Here is a 23842-nt window from a genome sequence, read left to right on the forward strand (position 1 = left end):
TGCGAAATTATGGTGGGAAATACTTTACCAATGAGACGGTCTTTGAATATCCGGAGAATTTTGTGCCGGCTATCAGAGATAGCTTTACAGATGAGCTTCATCCCGTCATGAAGCGTAGCTCCAGGATGAAAAAGCTCCAATTTTTTTCTCGTAAGGTATGCTTCTCTCAACTTTCCAATGTTTTTTTTGTTTTTGTGGACCTTTGACACTACCAAGGAAACTCACATTTGGATAGAATACATGGACAATATGATTTCTATGTATGGTGTCCGGAGTGAGGTAATAGAGAAAAAAATAATTCAGTTTTTGTTCTCTTGTAATTATTATGTGGGTAGTCCAACTTCTCTATGTTTGTGTAGTATGACATAACGAGTGTATTCCGGAGTGCTCTTCAACTTGGTGCTCCCAAAAAAGTTTATCTAGAAATCTTAGGATCGTATGAAAGGGTTGTGGAGCGTGATCGTCAATAGAGACCGAATGAAAGAGGGCCTACTTTTGCTGATGAATCACTAAAACAAATGACCAAGAAGTTTCGCCATTCATGCCTAGTACTTTGTTTTAACCTGTAAATATAGATTCTTCACTGAATTAGGAACTGTACTAGAAACTTACTTTTACACTAAATTTCAGGTTTGGATGAGGCGTTTACAAAGTCTTTTGAAGCAAAATCACGATGACACATCTGTTATGATGAGTGCTGTGTTATATCTTACCAAAAAATAAGCATGCAAAATTCATCTCTAGGTAGACAACTTGAGGCTTTGGCTAGAAGAATCGGTCGAAAGTGTTTGTTTGACAATCGCTTTTAATTGCTGCCAAAGCGAACATATTTTCTATGATGAATTCTTTGAACAAGCTTTTTGTGTATGTGGTGAAGATGGATATGAAGATCCCCACGTTGGTGTCGTGTTCTTCGGCTCTGGTCGAAAAGACGAATTCAGTAAAGGGTTGATCGATCGTTCTACGAAACCCATAGGTGGACCTTTCCCCCTTTCTTTGTCACAAATCATGCGGGATTATGATGGACAATACTTTACCAATGAGGAGGTCTTTGAATATCCAGAGAATTTTGTGCCGGCTATCAGAGGTAGCTTTACGAATGATCTTCATCCTGTCATGAAGCGCAGCTCCAGGATGGAAAAGCTCCAATTTTTTTCTCGTAAGGTCCTCTCAACCTTACAAGATGTTTTTGTTTTTGTGGACCTTTGACATTACCAAAATTTTGATTGTCAGGATGTACCATCGTATTTGAAACATCGGTTGAAAGATCTCTCAAGGAAGCTCACATTTGGATAGAATATATGGACTGTATAATTTCTGTGTATGGTGTCCGGAGTGAAGTAATAGAGAAAAACTCAATTCAGTTTTTGTTCTCTAGTAATTATTATGCGGGTAGTCCAACTTTGCTGTGTTTGTGCAGTATGGCATAATGAGTGTATTCCAGAGTGCTCTTCAACTTGGTTCTCCCAAGAAAGTTCATCTAAATCTTGGGATCGTATGAAAGGGTTGTGGAGCGTGATCGTCAACAGAGGCCTAATGAAAGGGGGCCTACTTTTGCCGATGAATCACTAAAACAAATGACCAAGAAGTTCCGCCGTTCATGCCTAGTACTTTGTTTTATCTTTTAAATATAGATTCTCCACTGAATTAGGAACTGTACTGGAAACTTACTTCTACACTAATTTCAGGTACGGTTGAGGCGTTTACAAAGTCTTTTGAAGCAAAATTACGATGACACATCTGTTATGATGAGTGTTGTATTATGTCTTCCCAAAAAAAAAAGCATGCAAAATTCATCTCTAGGTGGAGAACTTGAGGCTTTGGCTAGAAGAATCGGTCGAAAGTGTCGTTTGACAATCGTTGATGATTGTTGCCAAAGCGACCATATTTTCTCTGATGAATTCTTTGAACAAGCTTTTTGGGTCTATGGTGAAGATGAAGATGAAGATCCCCACGTTGGTGTCGTGTTTTTCGGCTCTAGCCGAAAAGACGAATTCGGTAAAGGGTTGATCGACCATTCTAGGAAACCCGTAGGTGGACCTTTCACTGTTTCTTTGTCACAAATCATGCGAGTTTATGGTCAGCAATACTTTACCAATGAGGAGGTCTTTGAATATTCGGAGAATTTTGTGCTGGCTTTCAGAGGTAGCTTTACGGATGAGCTTTATCCCGTCATGAAGCGCTTCTCTCAACTTTACAATGTGTTTTTGTTTTTGTGGACCTTTGGCATTACCAAAGTTTTTATTGTCAGGCTGTACCATCGTATTTTGAAACATCGGTTGAAAGATCTTCATAGGAAGCTCACATTTGGATAGAATACATTGACTATATGATTTCTATGTATGGTGTCCGGAGTGAGGTAATAGAGAAAAACACAATTCAGTTTTTGTTCTCTAGTAATTGTTATGTGGGTAGTCCATCTTTGCTGTGTTTGTGCAGTATGACATAATGAGTGTATTCCGGAGTGCTCTTCATTGTCTATATTGATTAATTAAACATAATATGGGTATATATGTAATTAATCTTATGGTTCTGTTCTGTTTGTGATGTATTTGCCAAACACAGTAAACATAACATTTTTGTCCCGTTCCATCTTGTTATGTTCTGTTCCGTTCTGTTCGGTTTCCAAACGCTACCTTAGGGTAGATCAGACTTTCTGATATGGTTTGGGAACACAAAGGATCGTCTTGAAAACCGGTGACAAAAGATATGAACTTGACCCTAACCGCGGCCTGCCGGTAGAACCAAAGTTATCAAAGATAAAAGGGGAACTTGACCCTAACCGCGACCTACCGGTAGAACCAAAGTTATCAAGTTTAGTTCTTAACCCAAGAACAAATGGGAAGCTCTCACAATATGAGAAAACTCAATATCATTCAGATTCAAAAACTGATTTGTTCCATACATTGAGTCCCTATTTATAGGCTAAGTGGGATGCTACTCTTTCAAATAAGTAATAATGCTCCCACTAACATTTAATAGACTCCACTAGAGATTTATAGCTCCACTAGCATTGGAAACTTGAGTAAAAACCCACTATTCCTAAAGATGAGTCAAAGACTCATAAAATACATTAAAAACCAACTAGGGAAATACAAAATGTCATCAGAAAATTCACCCCTATATTAAATACGAAAATTCAAGAAAATAACTAAAATGAACTTATTTACTAAATATTAATGTCCATGAGGGCATCTTGAACATGCAGATTGGGCTCTTGAAAATTATGCCTTCAAGTTGGGTCTAAGTCATCATCATTCTTGAGTTCAAGAAAATTGACCCACTTTGGAGATGCTTCTAATTTACTCTGATCTTCTTTTCCCTTGAGCTCTAAAATCAGTCCTTGCAAAGCTTGCTTCATTCTTTTGGTCTTGGACCTTGTCATTGGACCTCCTATTTCCTGCAAAGGGTCTTTGTCTGGGCTGGACCGATCCTCATCACTCTTAAAAAGAGCATACTTACTCAGACCTAAAAAAATTATGACAAGTAACATGCTAAACCTATACTTTTGACGTGCTTAGTAAGTCTGACGTATTAAAGCAAGATTTAATTTATTTCCACTCTTATTACTTGCATGTTTGTATGAGTTTACACTAAAATTTGAATAAAGTGGAGCTATTTCAGAATATAGGTAGAATAATTTAAAAATAAACACGTTTTACCAACAATAATAATCTATCGCATTGGATTTTAGATGATATTAATGTTATCTTTACCTAATTTATAAGTTATTAGTCATTTTTATTTTTCTTATTCTAATATTGATTATTTATTGTTTCTTTTATTCTACTTGTACATTAAGTCATCATCGAAAAAAAAACTTATACATTAAGTTGCATCTCATAATTTTGTGTTTTAGTGTCTTAAAGATGGTAAGAAGCTCGTAATTAATAGTAAGGCTTAATACATCATAAGACCCCTGTAATTGTAAAGGGAATTAAATCCAGGGCTTGAAATTTTTTTTGCATCAAATTGGGTCCCTAGGTATATTTTTTTAATTCAATTAAGGCCAAAGTGTGGCAGCCTTCAATTTTATCCCCGGCATCAATTCCACGTGGCTTTTATAATTTTTTTTAATTAAAAAATAAATAAAAATTATTTTTAATTCCAACTCATTAAAAAAATTATTTTTAATTATTTTTAAGGCCAAATAAATTTTTAATTGAATTAAAAGCCAAATTTTTAAATTTTCTTTTAGGGCAAATATTTTTAATTTTTTTTAAGGCCAAATTTAATTTATTAAAAAAATAATTTTTAGTTTTTTTTTTAATTAAAAAAATTATAAAAGCCACGTGTAATTGATGACTAGGACAAAATTGAGATTTGACCTTAATTGAATTAAAAAAAATTTCTTAGGGACCCAATTTGATGCGAAAATTTTTCAGGCCCTGAAACTGATTCTCTTTACAATTTCAGGGGTCTTCTAATGTAATAAGCCTAATAGTAATAATACTCAAATAAAGAGCAATCTTTCCGTGCTTATACATGTGTATTGGCTATAAATGGGAATGCACCCAATCCAACTCAAAGCAACAAGCAACAAACAACAAGAAGCAGAGATAAACAGAACAGGATCGAAGTCATGAGCAGCGTTGATGAGTGTTCTCCATTGTTTGAGACAACAAGGGGCAGAGGAAGGTTCATCTATAGACCCTTTGCAATCTCATTGTTTGTGGCTATATGCTTCATCTGGGCTTATAGATTCACCCATATAACAACAAGAACCGGTGAAGAAGATGCAACAAAATATTGGGCATGGCTTGGTTTGCTTGGAGCTGAGCTATGGTTTGGTTTCTACTGGATCCTCACCCAAGCTCTCAGGTGGAACCTTGTGTACAGGCAACCCTTCAACACCAGGCTCTCTCAAAGGTCCTCCACATACTATCTTTTCAATACTTTAATCTATGTTAGTCAGTACTCACACTGTTTTTTATGTGAATTTTGAACAGGATTAAAGGTTACAAACTTGTTTTTTGTTTTATTTTAGTTTTACAAAATTAATTTTATTGAAAATGAATTTAAAGTAGTAAACTCAGCTCCTACCACCTTGAGCTATCATACGGGGACAAAGTGTTTAATTTCTAGCATATCTCCAACAACAAAAAATGAATTATCTATATACATCTACTTGATTTTGTTGTTACATTTTATGAAAAATAGGTATGAGGATGTGTTGCCGGCGGTGGACATTTTTGTGTGCACGGCGGACCCAGAGATTGAGCCGCCGATGATGGTGATTAACACGGTGTTGTCTATGATGGCATATGATTATCCAGCTGAGAAGATGAGTGTTTATCTTTCAGATGATGCAGGGTCAGAAATCACATTCTATGCTCTGCTAGAGGCGGCTAGCTTTGCAAAACATTGGGTTCCTTTCTGCAAGAGATTCAAAGTGGAGCCCAGATCACCTGCTGCATATTTTAATAGCATTATCTCAACTACTGCTTTCCCAAGTGATGATCACACTGAACAAGCCAAAGAGTTGGCAGCTATAAAGGTACCAAAATCAAAGTAATGAATTTCAAACTTTTCTGCATGATTAATCACTACATGAGTACAATGTTTATTATAAGACAGTCAATGATATTAAGGTTGAAAATGTTAAGTAGGCGTTAGGTAGACATTCCCACCACTTAAATTTGTTTAAACTTATACTCTTCTATTTTTATATATAAGTCACATTTGTTTAATTTTTTAAGTAAGATAACTAGTTATTAGTAATAAATTTATTAAAAAATGTATAAACTTTCCTAAGCTGTTCTTATTTAATATTTTATAATTTTTTCTCTTCAATTCAAAAATCTCATTATCTCATTCAAATTAAATATTAAATATGTGTGTAATTTTAGAAAAAAATTAAATAATTCATTAATATTATAATATAACTTATATTAAGGAATTTTTTTTGATTTAATAAATAATGACGGTGGGAGTAAGTAGAACAATATGAATGATGGCTAAGAGTGAAAAATGGTCTCAAAATTAGAAGTTTGAAAAAGGAAAAGAAAAGGGACCACCAAGAATTCAACTTGGCTTGTAATATGGTATTTTAATGGTAATATTTTTTTATGAGACGAAAGTTTTGAATGAAAGTTATGAATGTCCCCATAAGTAACTACTTGAGTTCAGAGAAGGGCAAGTGATTGAAAAGTGAGGAGTAAAGTAGGGGGCAAGCGGATTCAGTTTGACTTGCGCACCCAACTAATTTAAATTGAACCAAACACATTTTAATGGGCTAGGTTGAGTTATTGGATAAGCTCTTTTTTGTTTAACTGCATCCTATTATCATGAGTTCGGGTATCGAGTTGGATTATATGAAATTTTGTATAATTTTATAAATTTTAAAATGATATTATTTCATTTTGAACTCGACCACCCAAACCGAGCTAACCCAATTGAGATCAAGTGTTGGGGAGAGTCACGGCGAGGACCCACGGGGCAAGGTCGAGGGGAAACACCAAGGAGATCTTGGACACCACATCTTAACCCAAAACCTTAAGGCATTAGGTTTATGTGTCCATCTCCTTAGTGTTTCCCCTCGACCTTGCCCCGTGGGTCCTCGCCGTGACTCTCCCCAACAAGTGGTATCAGAGCCGATGGTTCGTGGGACCATGACGACTCCTTGTGTCGAAAGTCTTCCTAGCAGTGTGGCTAGGCGGCGGGTTCCGTTGGCAGCAAACGGCGGTGCAAGGTGGATAGCTTCCGCAGACGGGAGGACCATGGGTGATGTGGTTGAAGGACTCACACTTAAGGGGGAGAGATTGTTGGAATCAAGTGTTAGAGTCAAGTCCCACATCAGAGAAGTCAAGGTAAGAGGGAGAGTTTATAAGGAGATGGACCCATAAACCTAATGCCTTAAGGTTTTGGGTTAAGATGTGGTGTCCAAGATCTCTTTGGTGTCTCCTCTCGGCCTTGGCCCATGGGTCCTCGCCGTGACTCTCCCCAACAAGTGGTATCAGAGCCGATGGTTGGTGTAGCCATGGTTACGGCTCCTTGTGTCGAAAGTCTTTGATGCCATATAGATGAGCTATTGACAGCTTCAGTTACTGCTATCATGTCCTCCTCTGCAACCATATAAAGGGAGCCTCGTTTCTTTCCTCGAGCTACAACCAGATTGCCTTTCGTTACCTTCCAAGCTCCACCCCCAAAAGTGGTGTGATAACCCTCATCATCCAACTGGCCTATAGAGATCAAATTTCTCTTTATTCCAGGGACATGTCTGACGTTATGCAATGTCCATAGAGTTCCATTAGAGGATCTGATATCAATATCACCTCTTCCCACAATATCAAGTGGTTTTCCATCTGCAAGATAAACCTTTCCAAACTTTCCACATATATAGTTATGAAAAGATGCACCTGAATCAATAACCCATGAATCAACAGGACTATCCAAGCTGCAAATTAATGCGTCTGCTACTTCCTCAGTTGCTGCATTAGCAGATTCATCATCATCTTGCCTCTTTTGGTAATTTTTCTTCTTCCTTGAGGCTTTGCATTGATTGGTGAAGTGACCTTTTCTGTCACAATTCCAGCAAGTGATGTCATTCCTGACTCTTGTCTGACTTCTGCCTCTTGATTTTGATCTGCCTCGGCCTTGGCTTTGATTGTGACTCTTCTGGCTACCTCTTCCTCTACTTTCAGTATTCAATGCTGAACCGGAAGTGTTTGAAGACTCTCCTGAATCTTTCCTGCGAATATCTTCGCTTAAGATCAGGTCTCTGATGTCATCAAACTTCAGCTTGTTATCCCTTGCGGAGTTACTAACCGCAGTGACAGTTGCAGCCCAACTATCCGGTAAGGATTGTAACAGACTCAAGGCCATCAATTCGTCGTCAAAGGTAATCTTCACTGACGATAGCTGCGAAATAATTGTATTAAAGCTATTAATGTGTTCAGTTACAGAGTTACCTTCTCCCATTCTGAGATTGAATAGACGTCGTATCAGATGTACTTTATTGGCGGCAGATGGCTTCTCGTACATATTTGATAATGCCTTCATCAGATCTGCAGTAGTCTTCTCATTCACAATGTTGAAGACAACATTTTTGGATAACGTCAATCTGATCACACCAAGGGCCTGTCGATCTAACAGATCCCAGTCTTCCTGCTTCATGTCGTTTGGCTTCTTCCCTGTCAAGGGTTGATACAACTTCTTTTGGTACAGATAGTCCTCCATCTGCATCTTCCAAAACCCGAAGTCTCTGCCATCGAACCTCTCGATCTTCACCTTCCCTTCTTCTAGCGCCATTGCTCCCACTTCTTCCTCTAAACTGAGGATCTATCCCACGAACCTAAAGCTCTTGATACCAGTTGTTGGGAGCAACAATAGAAAAGAGAGAAGAGACCAAAGAGAAATATTACTACCTAGTGTAGCCGTGGACGTAGGTACACACATTGTGTTCCGAACCACGTTAAAATTCCTGTATGATATTTCTTTCTCTCTTCTCTCTTTTCTATTGTTGCTTAAGGAAAAGAGAGAAGGAAATTTGGAAATAAGGAAATTTGAACCAACATCAAGTTGGTTTTGTTCTGGTTGAGAAACAAAAATAAGGAAATTTGAACCAACACAAACAAAACCTGTTTTGTTGGTTAGACATTTCAACACCATAATTCTGGCTTGAATTTTATTTTTTAAATTGTGATGTTAAAATAAAAATGTTGCATTTTGGAGAATTACAGTTCTTTGTTTCACGTTGTAGAAATTGTACGATGAAATGGAAAAACGAATTGAAGATGCAACCAAGCTGAATGAAGTACCTAAAGAAGCACGTTTAAAACACAGGGGATTTTCTCAGTGGGACTCATATTCTTCTCGACGTGATCATGATACAATTCTTCAAGTATATAAATTGTTTCTTAACTAACACATTCAATTCAATTCAGTGCATAGTTATTCCATCATTCCACATACCCTGATGCATGTTAATTAATTTACACACTCATGTTTTGATTTTGTTACTAGATACTACTTCATAAAAACGACCTTAGTAACTCTAAAGATGTTGATGGGTTCGTTTTGCCAACTCTGGTGTATTTGGCTCGTGAAAAGAGGCCCCAATTTCCTCACAACTTCAAAGCTGGAGCTATGAATTCATTGGTAATATATTGTATATCTACATCCTTATATGTGTTAAAGACCACTCTTCTGACACAGTGCATGTTTGGATACACCATGTAAAACCAGTGAAACCAAAATCACGTTAGACTGCCCATAAAACTAAAGTGATTTTGGCTCACCATGGTCTTCCACCATGCATCCAAGCAAACATATAAACTATGAGTTTCTTCCACCAGAATCACTTCTCCATTTAGATAGCATGTTTGGGTCAGACTCCGTTTTATCATAATTAATTCTAGCACTTAGAAGCGAATTATATGCTTTTTAATTCAGCTGAGGGTGTCCTCCAATATTAGCAAGGGGAAAATCATTCTAAATGTAGACTGTGACATGTACTCAAACAATTCACAATCTGTGAGAGATGCTCTCTGCATTTTCATGGATGAAGAGAAAGGCCATGAAATTGCTTTTGTGCAGTTTCCACAGAATTTTGATAATGTCACCAAGAACGATTTATATGGGAGTGCTCTACTAACAATTAGCGAGGTGAGTTATCTGTGAAATCTAAAGTCATAAAAATTAAAGAATGTTATTGCTATTTCTTAATTTACTTCATACATAAATAGCATTATGTTTTTATTCTTGATGATGATGTATGTTTGTATTTATATGAAGGTGGATTTCCATGGTGCTGACGGTTGCGGAGGCCCTTTGTTCATAGGAACTGGATGCTTTCACAGGAGAGACAGTCTATGTGGGATGAAGTTCAGTGATGAATACAGGAGTGACTGGAAGAGTGAAGAAAACCAGTTCATAGAAGCAACCTTGCAAGAACTAGAAGAAAGATCAAAGCCTCTTGCAAGTTGCACCTATGAGCAAAACACACCATGGGGAAAAGAGGTACCTCTCAGGTCCCAGATTGACTAGAAATACAAATAAATAAGTTCTTGTATAGGGTAGAGCACCCATCAACCCTAACCTAGTTTTTGAGGTAGAGTTAGGCCTAACTCAATTTTTAAGATGGTATCGAAGTCTATTCTAGATTTGTTTAATGAGTTCATTCCTGCAAATTTCACACTTTGGATGACCAACTCTATGCGTGAGGGGTGTGTTAAGGTCTCACTTTGATTAGAGATATGACCAAATAAGTCCTTATATAGGATAGAGAAAAATTCAATCCTAAGCTAGTTTTTGGGTAGAATTAGACCTAATTCAATTTCTAAGACTCACTCACACACACAAACACTCTCCATGGTGTTAAACTGTTTATTATATAACAGTAACTGTGCTGTGACTAAATTTAGCTGCTTAATGTTTTTTCCCTGAATTTCAGATGGGTTTAAAATATGGGTGTCCTGTGGAAGATGTGATAACAGGATTGTCCATACAGTGCCAAGGCTGGAAATCAGTGTACTACAACCCACCAAGGAAGGCTTTCTTGGGTGTTGCTCCAACCTCATTGATTCAAGTACTTGTTCAACACAAGAGATGGTCTGAAGGAGACTTGCAGATTTTGCTTTCTAAGTACAGTCCTGTTTGGTATGGTTTTGGAAGGATCAGTTTGGGCCTCCAAATGGTGTATTGTACTTATTGCTTATGGGCACCTAATTGTTTTGCAACACTGTATTACTGCATTGTCCCTTCACTCTACCTCCTTAAAGGCATTCCCTTGTTTCCAAAGGTAACAGTTCCCTTTCATAAGTGCTTACTTTTGATTAAATGAAGGGAATAACTATTTTCTAATAGTTTATAGAGATTGAATTGAATAGTTTGCCCTGTTGTAATTCTTTTTCTGTTTTGTGCTACTTTATTCTACTCATTGTTGCATGGGTTCAAAAGGTGATTGATATGTGATGAGATGTTCACATGGAGCATAGAAACCCAAAACCAAAGTGGGAAATCATTTTAAGGAATTAGGTGCAAATTTTGAAATTCTACTACAATTGATTTTATGGCTGAGAAACAGCTTTCATGAGTAGCTTCTGGGTGTTAAAATTGATTTTGAGGAAATAGAAGCTGATCCAAACATTCTATTACTCTAATTATCCCAAACCACTCATGTACCTCCAAAATGACTTTTAGTTAGGCTTTGTTAATTTATCTGTGTATGCTTAGGTGAACCTACATAAAGCTCGTTTGGGTGCGGACCGAAAAGCACTTGTTGGAGCTTATCTGGTGTTTTTTTCTAGTAAATAAGCTCCAATAAGTGCTCTTTTTTATCTGCTTCCTTTATATAAGTGATTTTTTCTAAGAAAATTCACAGTTTTATTTAGAATACAAGTTTTTAACATGTTACTGGTGGATTTATCAGATGTCAAGTCCATGGTTCATACCTTTCGCTTATGTAATAGTTGGGGAAACTACTTATAGTTTGTTGGAGTTTTTGCTCTCTGGAGGCACATTTCAAGGTTGGTGGAATGACCTAAGAATATGGATATACAAGAGAACAAGCTCTTACCTATTTGCCTGCATTGACACCATCTTGAAGCTTCTTGGGTTCTCAGATTCAGCCTTCACAATCACAGCTAAGGTTTCAGAAGAAGATGTTTCCAAACGCCATGAGAAAGAAATCATGGAGTTTGGAACCTCCTCTCCAATGTTCACTATATTAGCAACACTTGCACTGCTCAACTTGTTTTGCTTTCTTAGTGTGTTGAAGAATTTAGTCCTAAGTGAAGGTTACCATGACAAAGCGGTATTGCAAATTCTGTTGTGCGGTTTTCTTGTTCTCATCAATTTGCCTCTATACCAAGGCCTCTTTTTGAGGAAGGACACAGGTAGATTGCCAAGCTCTGTTGCCATCAAATCAACAGCATTGGCTCTAGTAGTATTTGCCTACTTCATATCAGCATGACTAAAAGAAGAATGTTTGGAGCTTAAAACAAAAATGTTAAAATCACTTTCTTTCAATAAGAATTTTAGAGATTTAATATATCATATAAATTATCAATTTTTTTATATTATTTTTTTGGTTTTTTAGTTGTGAAATCATTTATCTGAGTTTTATAATCAAATAATTTTAACATTTCGCTTTCAATAATAAGATAGTTAACTCATTCAATCTATTTATACAGGATATTAATGATTCATATTACAACAATACCCCTAGATAACCCCTTTAGTCATACCCGTACCGTAAAACAATTGTTACGTCCTTTGTTACGTTCTGTGCATTCTGGCTACCACCTCTGGTCTCATGTACATTGTAGCTACCATAGGTGGTGTCAAGTACATTTAATCACCATGAGCTATACTCAAAAAGATCTTAGTTTAAGATCCCAATTTAAAGAATAATGTTACTTTCACACCTCTTTTTGAGGTGGAAAGAAGTGCAAGGATGAGAGAGATACGTAGAAAAGAAAAAGTAAGAAAGAGGTGGAAATGAAGTGTTTAAAAAATAAGGTGTGTATATATCATTGTTGCAATTTAAAATCTCCATTGAAAATACTTTTCGTGCACAATTTTTTATCCAGCTCTTATAAGTGATAAATAGATAAAATAATTTTACATTTAGACAACCCCGGCCCATATATTAAACCAACAGGCGCGTTTTACCGACAAAAAAATTAATACTAGAATAAGGAACGTGTATATTCAGGTACTATATTGGGCCATTGGCTATAAATGAGGATGCACACTCTGAAGCACAAGAAATTAAACAAGAAGCAGATCGAGATAGATAAACAGAATTAATAGGAAGCTAAGTCATGAGCAACAGTGGTGATGAGTGCTCTCAATTGTTTGAGACAACAAGGGGCAGAGGAAGGTTCATCTATAGGCCCTTTGCAATCTCATTATTTGTGGCTATATGCTTCATCTGGGCTTATAGATTCACCCACATAACAACAACCACTGAAGAAGATACAGCAAAATGTTGGGCATGGCTTGGTTTGCTTGGAGCAGATCTATGGTTTGGCTTCTACTGGATCCTCACCCAATCTCTCAGATGGAACCTTGTCTTCAGGCAACCCTTCAATGCAAGACTCTCTCAAAGGTCCTCCTCCCCCACCCTCTATTTCCACTATCTTTCAATGCTTATGAAAGTGAAAAAAGTTTAACTAAGTGCTTATTCTTATAACTAGTTTGAGGAACTTCAAATATGTTATAGAAATTAGCTTAAACTCTTATTCATAAACTAATATATAAACAACTTACAAATATAAGCTCAAAATAAATATTGTTTTAAGACAAAGAAATATTATTAAGTGAAACAATAAACTTGGGTACCACCCGTCCAAGTAAGCAAAGTTAATCAGTTGTTGTTACAGTCCAAAGGTTATTAAGTCTACTGCACTCTTGTTTAGCTAGCTAGTTCATCAGCGAAATAGTTTATCTCTCAACTTGACCTCGAAACAACTTATAGATTGAGCATAAATTATTTACATTCTTGGCTTTTCCAATGTACATATTGAAGATTTGTTTAGAGGGGCCGAAATAAAATACCCCAAAATTTTATCAAAGAGTATTATATTTACTTAGATAATAATTTTTTTATTTAAATACAACTTTCCGTTCTTTCATATTAGGCTAAAAAGCACTTTTGGCCCCTGATGTTTCAAGTTTGTGCAAATTCTGCCCCTACTATATTTTTGTCGATGTTTCTACCCCTCATGTTTTCAAACAGTGCACTGGTTACCCCTCTGTCAGTCAGACGTTAAAACACTAACGAAATGAGCTGATTTGACTTTTTTTAAATATTTTTTGGACCAAACACGTGGAAATTAGAAGTGAAATTGGAAAAAGGGAGCATGAGAGATTCAAACTCAAGACCTGTAAGTAGCAAAACATGCATTTAACCAGTTCAGTTGCATACATAATTGATATATACATCAAGCAAATTTAATTTATATCATTTCCTTAATCATCATCAACTTCATATACTCCTCTTCATCTCTCCAATCCACTCAGGAACCTCTCCTTAGAAAGTCTGACTGACGGAGGGGTAGACGGTGCACTGTTTGAAAACATGAGGGCTAGAAACGTCGACAAAAATAGAGTAGAGGCAGAATTTGCACAAACTTGAAACATCAGGGGCCAAAAATGTTTTTTAGCCTTCATATTACTAAACATTGATATTTTTAACAATTTCTCCCTCAATATATACCATTAATAAACTTTTGAAAATGTAATCTTCGATTTCGTTGCGAAACAAAGTCTTAAAAATTTCCGTTGTAGGAAAATTTCGCTCGTAGATATAGTTGAAACATGAAGTGTTAAAACAAGACATATGTCAACCTATCAACAATTGATAAAATTGTTGTTTTTCCAGTTTCAACTAACCGCCGGTAAAACTTGAAGAAACTTAACATATTTCCTATATAAATTAAGATCTCATAGAACATCTAAATGATAATATTTTAACTGAAACGATAAACTTCTTTGTTTTCAGTCACAAGCTTAGCTAAAAAGACCAATTCAATTATCTTGACTACTGGCTGCTCTTGTAAATCATAATGACTTTTGGGTGAAATACAAACCACGTCGATTATATCAAAAAAAAATTTAAAAAAACTCATCAACTTCTCTAGCTTCTACAACAATATATTAAACATACTTACATTCTAGAAAATCTACAAAATCATTGAGCCGGACTAAGAGTAAAAAAATTCCATGTGAGCATTCAGTTAACGTGCGTCAACTTTTCTTAACCCAGGGACTAACGTGAATGAGTTTTGCAACATTCAGGGACCGCATGAGGCATTTAGAAGTTTAGGGACCAATGTGAAGGTGGATAACACATTCAGGGACCAAGTTGGCTATTTACCCCTAAATTAACTAGACCAACCTAAAACATTACTTGATAATAAAAAAATAGTGCTAGTAGCAACAGACTGCTTTAAAAACATAATACTCTAAGAGCATCTCCAACGCGGGTTCCTTAGACTAGGTGGAGATGCTAAGGAATTGTCCTTATTTTTCAGCTCCATCGGAGCTTGCTTAGCTGTCTATTTTGTTCCTTGCACAAGGAACTCGACTTTATCATTTCTTGGCTTAAAATATATTATTTTCTCTCACTTGCATCCCAACTGATTTTAGAGAGAAGCCAACAGAACACAAACACAGTATAACAGAAGATGGAGCAAGATCATCAACAAGATGAACAAAATATAAAATTTCTACAACATAAAATTTCATAATATGAATTTTTTTACATGAAAAATAAACATAAGCTTCGTTTTTACAAGAAAAATAAAGGAAAAAAATTACAAGCTTGGTTTTGCTTCAAGAAGCTTTGATCCGGTCGCTTTGCTCTGATCTATAAGGGAAATGAGATGGTTTCAATACAAGAGTGAAGGAAACATAAAAAAATCAACATAAACATACCTTTCATGTGTGGAAAGAAAGCTCCTTTGCGAGATTGAAGACCTTACGAGTATGCAACAGGGGCGGTTGGGGCCGAATCATGGCCGAAGCGTGGTAGGTTGGGGGCGAATAGTGGCGTTTGGGGGGGGGGGGTTGTGGCGGTTGGGGTCAGAGATGGAGGCTTGACAGAGAAAGAAGAACCGAGAAGTGAGAGGAAGAAGAGAAAGGTGAGGGAGAGAGGAAGAATAAGCGAGAGGAAGAAGAAGGTCAAGGAAAGAGGAAACAAAACCGAGAGAAGAAGAAGAGAGGAGTGGAATGGGTGGCGGACGGCTAGGGTTGGATTTAAGAGAGAAGAAAAGCCTTTTATAGACCAGTCACCACCCGTTGGGAATGGTTACAAACCGGTTTTGACCGGGTGAAGTCAATTTTTTGCCCGTTTGGACTTACTTTGACCGGTTTTCTGAATTAATTAAATTCAATTTTAACTTTTAATTACTTTAAATATTAATTAAATTATATTGTTAAAAATATTGATGAAATTAATTTTTAGTTTGAGTATAGATTTAATATTAAATTTTAAATCTAAAATGGGTGAAAATAAATATTATAAATATATGTGGTATGGTGAGACCTGAGTAATAGTAAAATAAGGAACCATGGTTGAAGTAAATTTTTTTTTTCAGTTCCTTACAAGTTCCTTAAATCTTATATAACAGTACGAGTTCACTATAATAATGCAGAATAATATTTAAGGAAGTAAAATTGGGACTTGGGGTTGGAAATGCTCTAATAAACTCTTTGTGATTACATGGATTGTGACTCATGTTTACCCTCCCTAAATAAGTCATCTTGACGGTTAGTATAAAATTGTTTTTTGACGCTCAACCTAAATTAACTAGACCAACATGAAACGTTGAAGGTGAATGGTTCAGGGTGTGAACCTTGATGATGATTAATTTACTAACATTACTAACAACTAAGAGCATCTCCAATGAAGATATTAATCTGGGATCTTAAAATAAGATATGGATCTAATAAGATCTCACCACAGGAGTTGTCATACAAGGCATGAGTGAGATCTCTAAAAGCTAAGATTCGTGCCTTAGCTTGATAAAGTGAGATCTTAAATAAAATAATTATTGTTTCTCTTTCATTCAATAAATGTAAAATAAATAATATAAATATATTGAGTATTGTGTGTCCAACAAAAGTAAAGTAAGATTCAAACCATTTGAGTGAAATGTGCATCGGTACCTTATGGGTGCCTTAAATTCTATATGGCAGTACATACCCACAAAAATGAGTTAAGTCCCAAAATAAGATCTCCTTGTTGAAGATGCTCAAACATTTGCCTATAAAAAAAACATGAAACATTACTTAATAAAAAAAAAGAGTGTTAACACACTCTTTTAAAAACATAATACTCAAATAAACTCTTTGTGATTACATTTTTTGAAAAATCAACGTGAGAACTGAAATGGGTGGTGGACAGCTAGAGGACATAATGGTTTGGGAGGGTAAATGGTGAAAGGTCCAGAGTTCGAACCCTGAGAATGATTAATTTACTAACATTACTAACAACTAACATTTGTCTATAAAAATAAAAACCGTTCTTTCACTTCTTAAAAAATTACTAATGTTCTTTCACTTCTTAAAAAATTACTAATTATTTAAAATATAAATCAATTGTGTGTTGGAATGTATGTTTTTTTTTTGTATATCGGAAAGATAAATTGCACCCGCCAGGAATTGATCCCTAGACTGCCCCTACACAACTCATATGTCTCTCAGCTCCTAGTCTCCTACCACCTTGAAGCTTGAACTATCCTACAAGGATAAAATATTTAATTTCTAGCATATCTCCAACAAAAAAATTAGTTATCTATATACATGATACATCTACTTGATTTTGTTGTTATATTTTATGAAAAATAGGTACGAGGATGTGTTGCCGGCGGTGGACATTTTTGTGTGCACGGCGGACCCAGAGATTGAGCCGCCGATGATGGTGATTAACACGGTGCTGTCTATGATGGCATATGATTATCCAGCTGAGAAGATGAGTGTTTATCTTTCAGATGATGCAGGGTCAGAAATCACATTCTATGCTCTGCTAGAGGCGGCTAGCTTTGCAAAACATTGGGTTCCTTTCTGCAAGAGATTCAAAGTGGAGCCCAGATCACCTGCTGCATATTTTAATAGCATTATCTCAACTACTGCTTTCCCAAGTGATGATCACACTGAACAAGCCAAAGAGTTGGCAGATATAAAGGTACCAAAATCAAAGTAATGAATTTCAAACTTTTCTGCATCGATCACCCAATGGTTTTTTTTTTTTTATACTTTATAGAGACAGTCAATAATATCAAGATTGAAAATGCATGTTAGATAGACTGATAGACGTATAGAAGTTAACATTTACATAAATTCTGAAAGTAACTATTAATAATAAATTTGTAAAATAATTTAGTAATTAACTTTCATATGTTGTTCTTATTTAATTTTTTGTAATTTTCTTTGTAAGGGTGTTCATCAAATTGGATCGATTCGATGAAACAGACGAACCGAACCGAATTAAAGTAATTGAATTGTTTTTTTATTATTCGGTTCAAAACCGATGTAAACCGATAAAAACCAAGGAAGATTGGTTCGGTTCACGGTTTGAAAAAATTAAAAACCAATGAACAGATGATATATATATATATATATATATATATATATATATATATATATATATATATATAAAGAAATATTGTTTATGTTAGACTTTTTATGTTTATTAGAGTTATCATGATTTTGCTTTTTATTATTAATTTGTAATGGTACTAATATTAAACACTAATTTAATCATTTTTACATTGTTAAGTACTTAAGTTATTGATTATGGATTATGTATTAAGCTATGATTGAGTTATTGATTTGACATTTTTATACAGTGTTAAATTGTGAGTCATATGTGGTTGCTATATATTTAAAGTTGTGAAATTGATATTAAAAAAAAAGTTGTGAAATCGATGAACCGAACTGATCCAAACCGTTCATCATCGGTTTGGTTCAGTTCGGTTTTGGAAAATTTTTCGCTAGCAATCGAACAAAACCGAACTAATGAATTTTAATTGGATTAGATTTTGGTTTCACCTAAAACCGATCCAAACCGAACCACAAACACCCCTATTTTTTAGTATCAAGTTAATGATTCAAAATCTCATTATCTCAATTAAATTAAACATGAGTGTAACTTAGAGAAAAAAAATTAAATACATCATTAATATATTTTTTTTACATCCATAAAGAACTTCATTAGTAATTAGTATTATAAAATAACTTATATTTAAGATTTTTTTTTAAATGACGGTGGGGGAGTAAGTAGAACAATATGAATGATGGAGAAGGGTGCTCAAAACGATGAGAAAAGAAAGATCATCTCAAAATTAGAAGTTTGAAAAGGAAAGAAAAGGGACCACAAAGACTTCAACTTGGCTTGTAACATGGTATTCTAATGGCAATATTTTATGATGAGACGAAAATTTTGAATGGAAGGTATGAATGTTCCATAAGAGCATCTTCAACGTTAGTTTTTATTTCTTAGTTCTTATTTTTGAGTTAATAACTAAGAACCGTGAACATTATCATAGGAAGTGCTGACGTTGAACTCTTAGTTCTTAAAAATAAGAACTAGGTTCTTATATAAGATGTTTTACTTTTGAGTTCTTAATATAAAAAATTATTATTTTTTCTCTTATTCGTTTAATTTAAGTATTAAATGAGCATTTAAATTTAAATCAAAATTATATGGAAATAAAAAATATGAAAATAATGGTATTGTGGGACCGGATGAATAGTGATAAGAACTAAGAACTCATGGTTTGAGCAAAATCTACAAAGAGTTGCTTAAGCACATGTGGCAGTACGGGACCACATGAATAGTGCTAAGAACTAAGAATTAAGAAATAGCATTGGAGATGCTCTAAGTAACTACTTGAGATCACACAAAGGAAAAGTGATTGAAAAGTGAGTGCGTATATTAAGGTTGTGAGTGGATATAGTTTGACTTGCGCACCCGACCAATTTTAACTAAAATAAACACATTTCAGTGGATTGAGTTAGGTCATTGGATCAACCCATATTTCTTTTACCGCACTATCACCATCAGCTTGGGAATTGAGTTGAGACTGTTGAATATTTGATGAACTCGAACCAACCCAATAGTATTTAGAATTTTTTATCATTGAGCCCAAGAGCTCGAGCTCATTACACTTATTATACTCTAAGACCATAGTTAATGTTTTTTAAGTCAAGACGTAAGTTACTTATGAGTTTAACATTCTATTGTCGGTTAATGTTTGTTTTGTAATTGTTGATTTTAGTTTGTTTGTGTTGGATTATATTAAATGTTTTGATTTTTTTAGAGATGTTGGATTATATAAAGTTTCTATATTTTTTATAAATTCTAAAATAATATTATTTCATTCTGAACCCAATCACCCGATCGAAATCAATTCAATTGAGATCATGTTGGTTTGGTTCCTGTCCAGAAGCAAAAATCAGGAAATTTGAGCTAACACAAATTGAACCTATTTGATTGATTGGACATTTAAACACCAAGCAGTCCGATTATATCCCTATTCTTGAATTTTATTTTTTAAATTCTGATGTTAAAATAAAAATGTTCTTGTATTTTGGGGAATTACAGTTCTCTTTGTTTCACGTTGTAGAAATTGTACGAAGAAATGGAAAATCGAATTGAAGATGCAACCAAGTTGAATGAAGTACCTAAAGAAGCAAGTTTAAAGCATAGCGGATTTTCTCAGTGGGATTCATATTCTTCTCGACGTGATCATGATACAATTCTTCAAGTATATAAATTGCTTTCTTAACACATAACACATTCAATTCAATTCAGTGCATTAGTTTTTCCATACCTGATACCTTGATGCATGTTAATTAATTTACACACTCATGTTTTGATTTTGTTACTAGATACTACTTCATAAAAACGACCCTAGTAACTCTAAAGATGTTGATGGGTTCGTTTTGCCATCTTTGGTGTATTTGGCTCGTGAAAAGAGGCCCCAATTTCCTCACAACTTCAAAGCTGGAGCTATGAATTCATTGGTAATATATTGTATATCTACATCCTTATGTGTTAAGACCACTCTTGTGACACAGTGCATGTTTGGATACGCCATGTAAAATCAGTGAAACTAAAATCACGGTAGACTCCCATAAAAAAGTGATTTTGGCTCACCATGGTCTTCCACCTTGCATCCAAGCAAACATATAAACTATGAGTTTCTTCCACCAGAATCACTTCTCCATTTAGATAGCATGTTTGGGTCAGACTCCGTTTTATCATAATTAATTCTAGCACTTAGAAGCGAATTATATGCTTTTTAATGCAGCTGAGGGTGTCCTCCAATATTAGCAAGGGGAAAATCATTCTAAATGTAGACTGTGACATGTACTCAAACAATTCACAATCTGTGAGAGATGCTCTCTGCATTTTCATGGATGAAGAGAAAGGCCATGAAATTGCTTTTGTGCAGTTTCCCCAGAATTTTGATAATGTCACCAAGAACGATTTATATGGGAGTGCTCTACTACCAATTAGCGAGGTGAGTTATCTGTGGAATCAAAAGTCATATAAATTAAAGAATTTTATTGCTATTTCTTAATTTACTTCATATATAAATAGCGTTATACTATTATTCTTGATGATGATGTATGTTTGTACTTTGTATTTATATGAAGGTGGAGTTCCATGGTGTAGACGGTTATGGAGGCCCTTTGTACATAGGAACTGGCTGCTTTCACAAGAGAGACAGTTTCTGTGGGATGAAGTTCAGTGATGAATACAGGAATGACTGGAAGAGTGAAGAAAACCAGTTCATAGAAGCAACCTTGAAAGAACTAGAAGAAAGATCAAAGCCTTTTGCAAGTTGCACCTATGAGCAAAACACACCATGGGGAAAAGAGGTACCTCTCTCTCTCTCTCACACACACACACACATAAACACTCTCCATGGTATTATATAAGAGTAAGTCCATGTTTGGAACTTCTTGTACAATTCATTCTAAAGAAAAAATCATTTCTAATAAGAGCTTATGTGAGTATTTTTTGAGTGTCAAAATTGATTACGAGTGTTGAAAATATACAAAGGAAGTCCCACATCGCTAAGTTGGAGACAAAATCAATAGAATATAAGCTGGAGAGTTGCAATCCCAATTTGTTTAAGGTTTTTGGGTAAAACTTCTACTCCAGCATCACAAGTCCACTCTCCCTAATGCAAGTCCGCACACATCCAGACCCAACAATGAGGAATAAGGAAATGATCCAAACATGCTATAAATTTAGAATTTGGATCAGTCCTAAGTCCTAACTTTACTCCCAAACTTAGCTTAGGGTTGACGATTATTCTACCATTTTTAAACACTTATTAGGTCATATAATGCGAAACTTCTCAAAACATACCCATTCACACTCAGAGCACTAAAGTTAGCTATTAGCTGCATGATGTTTTTTTCTAAATTGCAGATGGGTTTAAAATATGGGTGTCCAGTGGAAGATGTGATAACAGGATTGTCCATACAGTGCCAAGGATGGAAATCAGTGTACTACAACCCACCAAGGAAGGCTTTCTTGGGTGTGGCTCCTACCTCCTTGCTTCAAGTGCTGGTTCAGCACAAGAGATGGTCTGAAGGACAGTTGCAAATTTTGTTTTCGAAGTATAGTCCTGCTTGGTATGCTTTTGGAAGGATCAGTTTGGGCCTCCAAATGGGGTATTGTACTTATAACTTATGGGCACCTAACTGTTTAGCAACACTGTATTATTCCATTGTCCCTTCACTCTACCTCCTTAAAGGCATTCCCTTGTTTCCAAAGGTAATAGTGTCTTATGTCTTTACTTTTGATTCAATGAAGGGAATCATTGTATTCTCATAGTTTATATAGATGTGAAATGAATAGATATTTTTGTCCAATTTTATTCTACTCATTGTTGCATTTTTTTCACTCTGGGGTTTCAAATGGTAATTGATTTCTGATGAGATGTCCACATTGATCATGAAAACCCAAAACCAAAGTGAAAAAGCATTTTAAGGAACCGAGTGCATGTTTGGAAATCCTACTACAATTGATTTTAAAGCCAAAATCAATTATGGGAAAAAGCTTTCGTGAGTAGTTTCTGATTGCCAGAATTGATAATGAGAAAATAGAAATTGATCCAAACATGGTGTGATTCTAATTATCCCAAATCATCTATGTACCTCCAAAATGACTCTAAGTTAGGCTTTTTTGAATTTATCTATGTGTGCGTGAACTTACATAAAACTCATTTCGGTGCGGAATAAATAGCACTTATTGGAGCTTATCTAGTTGCTTTTCTAGTAGATAAACTGCAATAAGTGCCCTTTTTTTATCTCCATCCAAACAGGATCATAAATGGGTATTTATGTAAGAGATTTTTCTAAGAAAATTCGAAGTTTTATTGAGTATCCAAGTGTTTAACATGTTTGTTTTTGATGGATTTATCAGATGTCAAGCCTATGGTTCATTCCTTTCGCATATGGAATAGTAGGGGAAACTACTTATAGTCTGTTGGAGTTTATATTCTCTGGAGGAACATTTCAAGGTTGGTGGAATGACCTGAGAATATGGCTATACAAGAGAACAAGCTGTTACCTATTTGCCTGCATTGACACCATCTTAAAGCTTTTGGGGTTCTCAGACTCAGCCTTCACAATCACAGCTAAGGTTTCAGAAGAAGATGTTTCCAAGCGCCATGAGAAAGAAATCATGGAGTTTGGAACCTCTTCTTCAATGTTCACTTTATTAGCAACCCTTGCACTGCTAAATTTGTTTTGCTTTCTTAGTGTTTTGAAGGATTCAGTCCTCAGTGAAGGCTACCTTGACAAAATGGTATTGCAAATTATGTTGTGTGGTTTTCTTGTTCTCATCAATTTGCCTCTATACCAAGGTCTTTTTTTGAGGAAGGACAAAGGTAGATTACCAAAGACTCTTGCCATCAAATCAACAGCATTGGCTCTAGCAGTATTTGCCTACTTCAGATCTGCATGACTAAAAGAAGAACCTGTAGTTTAATTTTCTCTTTTAATTGGATGGGTAATATATCAGGGACGAAAACTGCAATTAAGCCTTTATAAATAAAGCTGAAGTCACGAGTTCGGTTTCAAAATTAGAAAAATTGTTGCAGATTCATTTACAAGCGTGCTCACAATTCTCTTTTCATACTCAAATGAAGAAAAATATTGATGAGATGGAAAAAATTCAAAAGTGTGTTTTCCAACCAATTTTGAAGAGATAAATTGGTTGGGAAACATACTTTTGAAATTGAATTAAACCTGCATATTGTAAACCATGAATTAAGCAGGTGACTAATAAAATTGGTTGGGAAGCATGAAAGATAGCATGAACAGTGGGTGATAGTTAAGATTTTAAAATAAATAAAAAAACAAATGC

The 23842-nt window shown here is 35.3% G+C and overlaps 2 protein-coding genes and 1 long non-coding RNA gene across 4 annotated transcripts; 2 read left to right on the forward strand and 1 right to left on the reverse strand.

The window, feature by feature from the left end:
- The first annotated feature begins 4498 nt into the window (after positions 1-4498).
- Positions 4499-12023, forward strand: LOC130722242 (cellulose synthase-like protein E1). Of its 2 annotated transcripts, XM_057572917.1 has the most exons (8): positions 4499-4869; positions 5161-5497; positions 8702-8842; positions 8965-9099; positions 9394-9606; positions 9736-9960; positions 10394-10741; positions 11372-12023. In XM_057572917.1, the coding sequence occupies exons 1-8, from the start codon at positions 4583-4585 to the stop codon at positions 11912-11914; spliced, it is 2229 nt and encodes a 742-aa protein (XP_057428900.1). In that variant the 5' UTR covers positions 4499-4582; the 3' UTR covers positions 11915-12023. The 2 variants fall into 2 exon arrangements, with proteins under 2 accessions (XP_057428900.1, XP_057428901.1); XM_057572918.1 differs by lacking the exon at positions 9394-9606 and having other exon boundaries at positions 4508-4869.
- A 457-nt stretch (positions 12024-12480) lies between these two features.
- LOC130722243 (cellulose synthase-like protein E1) lies at positions 12481-23566 on the forward strand. Its single transcript, XM_057572919.1, has 8 exons — positions 12481-13054; positions 17299-17635; positions 20079-20219; positions 20344-20478; positions 20766-20978; positions 21115-21339; positions 21899-22246; positions 22898-23566. Exons 1-8 carry the CDS (start codon positions 12768-12770, stop codon positions 23438-23440), a joined length of 2229 nt encoding a protein of 742 aa, XP_057428902.1. The 5' UTR covers positions 12481-12767; the 3' UTR covers positions 23441-23566.
- LOC130722245 (uncharacterized) lies at positions 15126-15935 on the reverse strand. Its single transcript, XR_009013845.1, has 2 exons — positions 15385-15935; positions 15126-15316 (listed from the first exon to the last, which is right to left on the reverse strand). It is a non-coding gene; the product is annotated as an uncharacterized LOC130722245 (long non-coding RNA).
- Positions 23567-23842: the final 276 nt, after the last annotated feature.

This window comes from Lotus japonicus, chromosome 6 (genome assembly GCF_012489685.1).
Source record: "Lotus japonicus ecotype B-129 chromosome 6, LjGifu_v1.2".
NCBI classification, from domain to species: Eukaryota; Viridiplantae; Streptophyta; class Magnoliopsida; order Fabales; family Fabaceae; genus Lotus; species Lotus japonicus.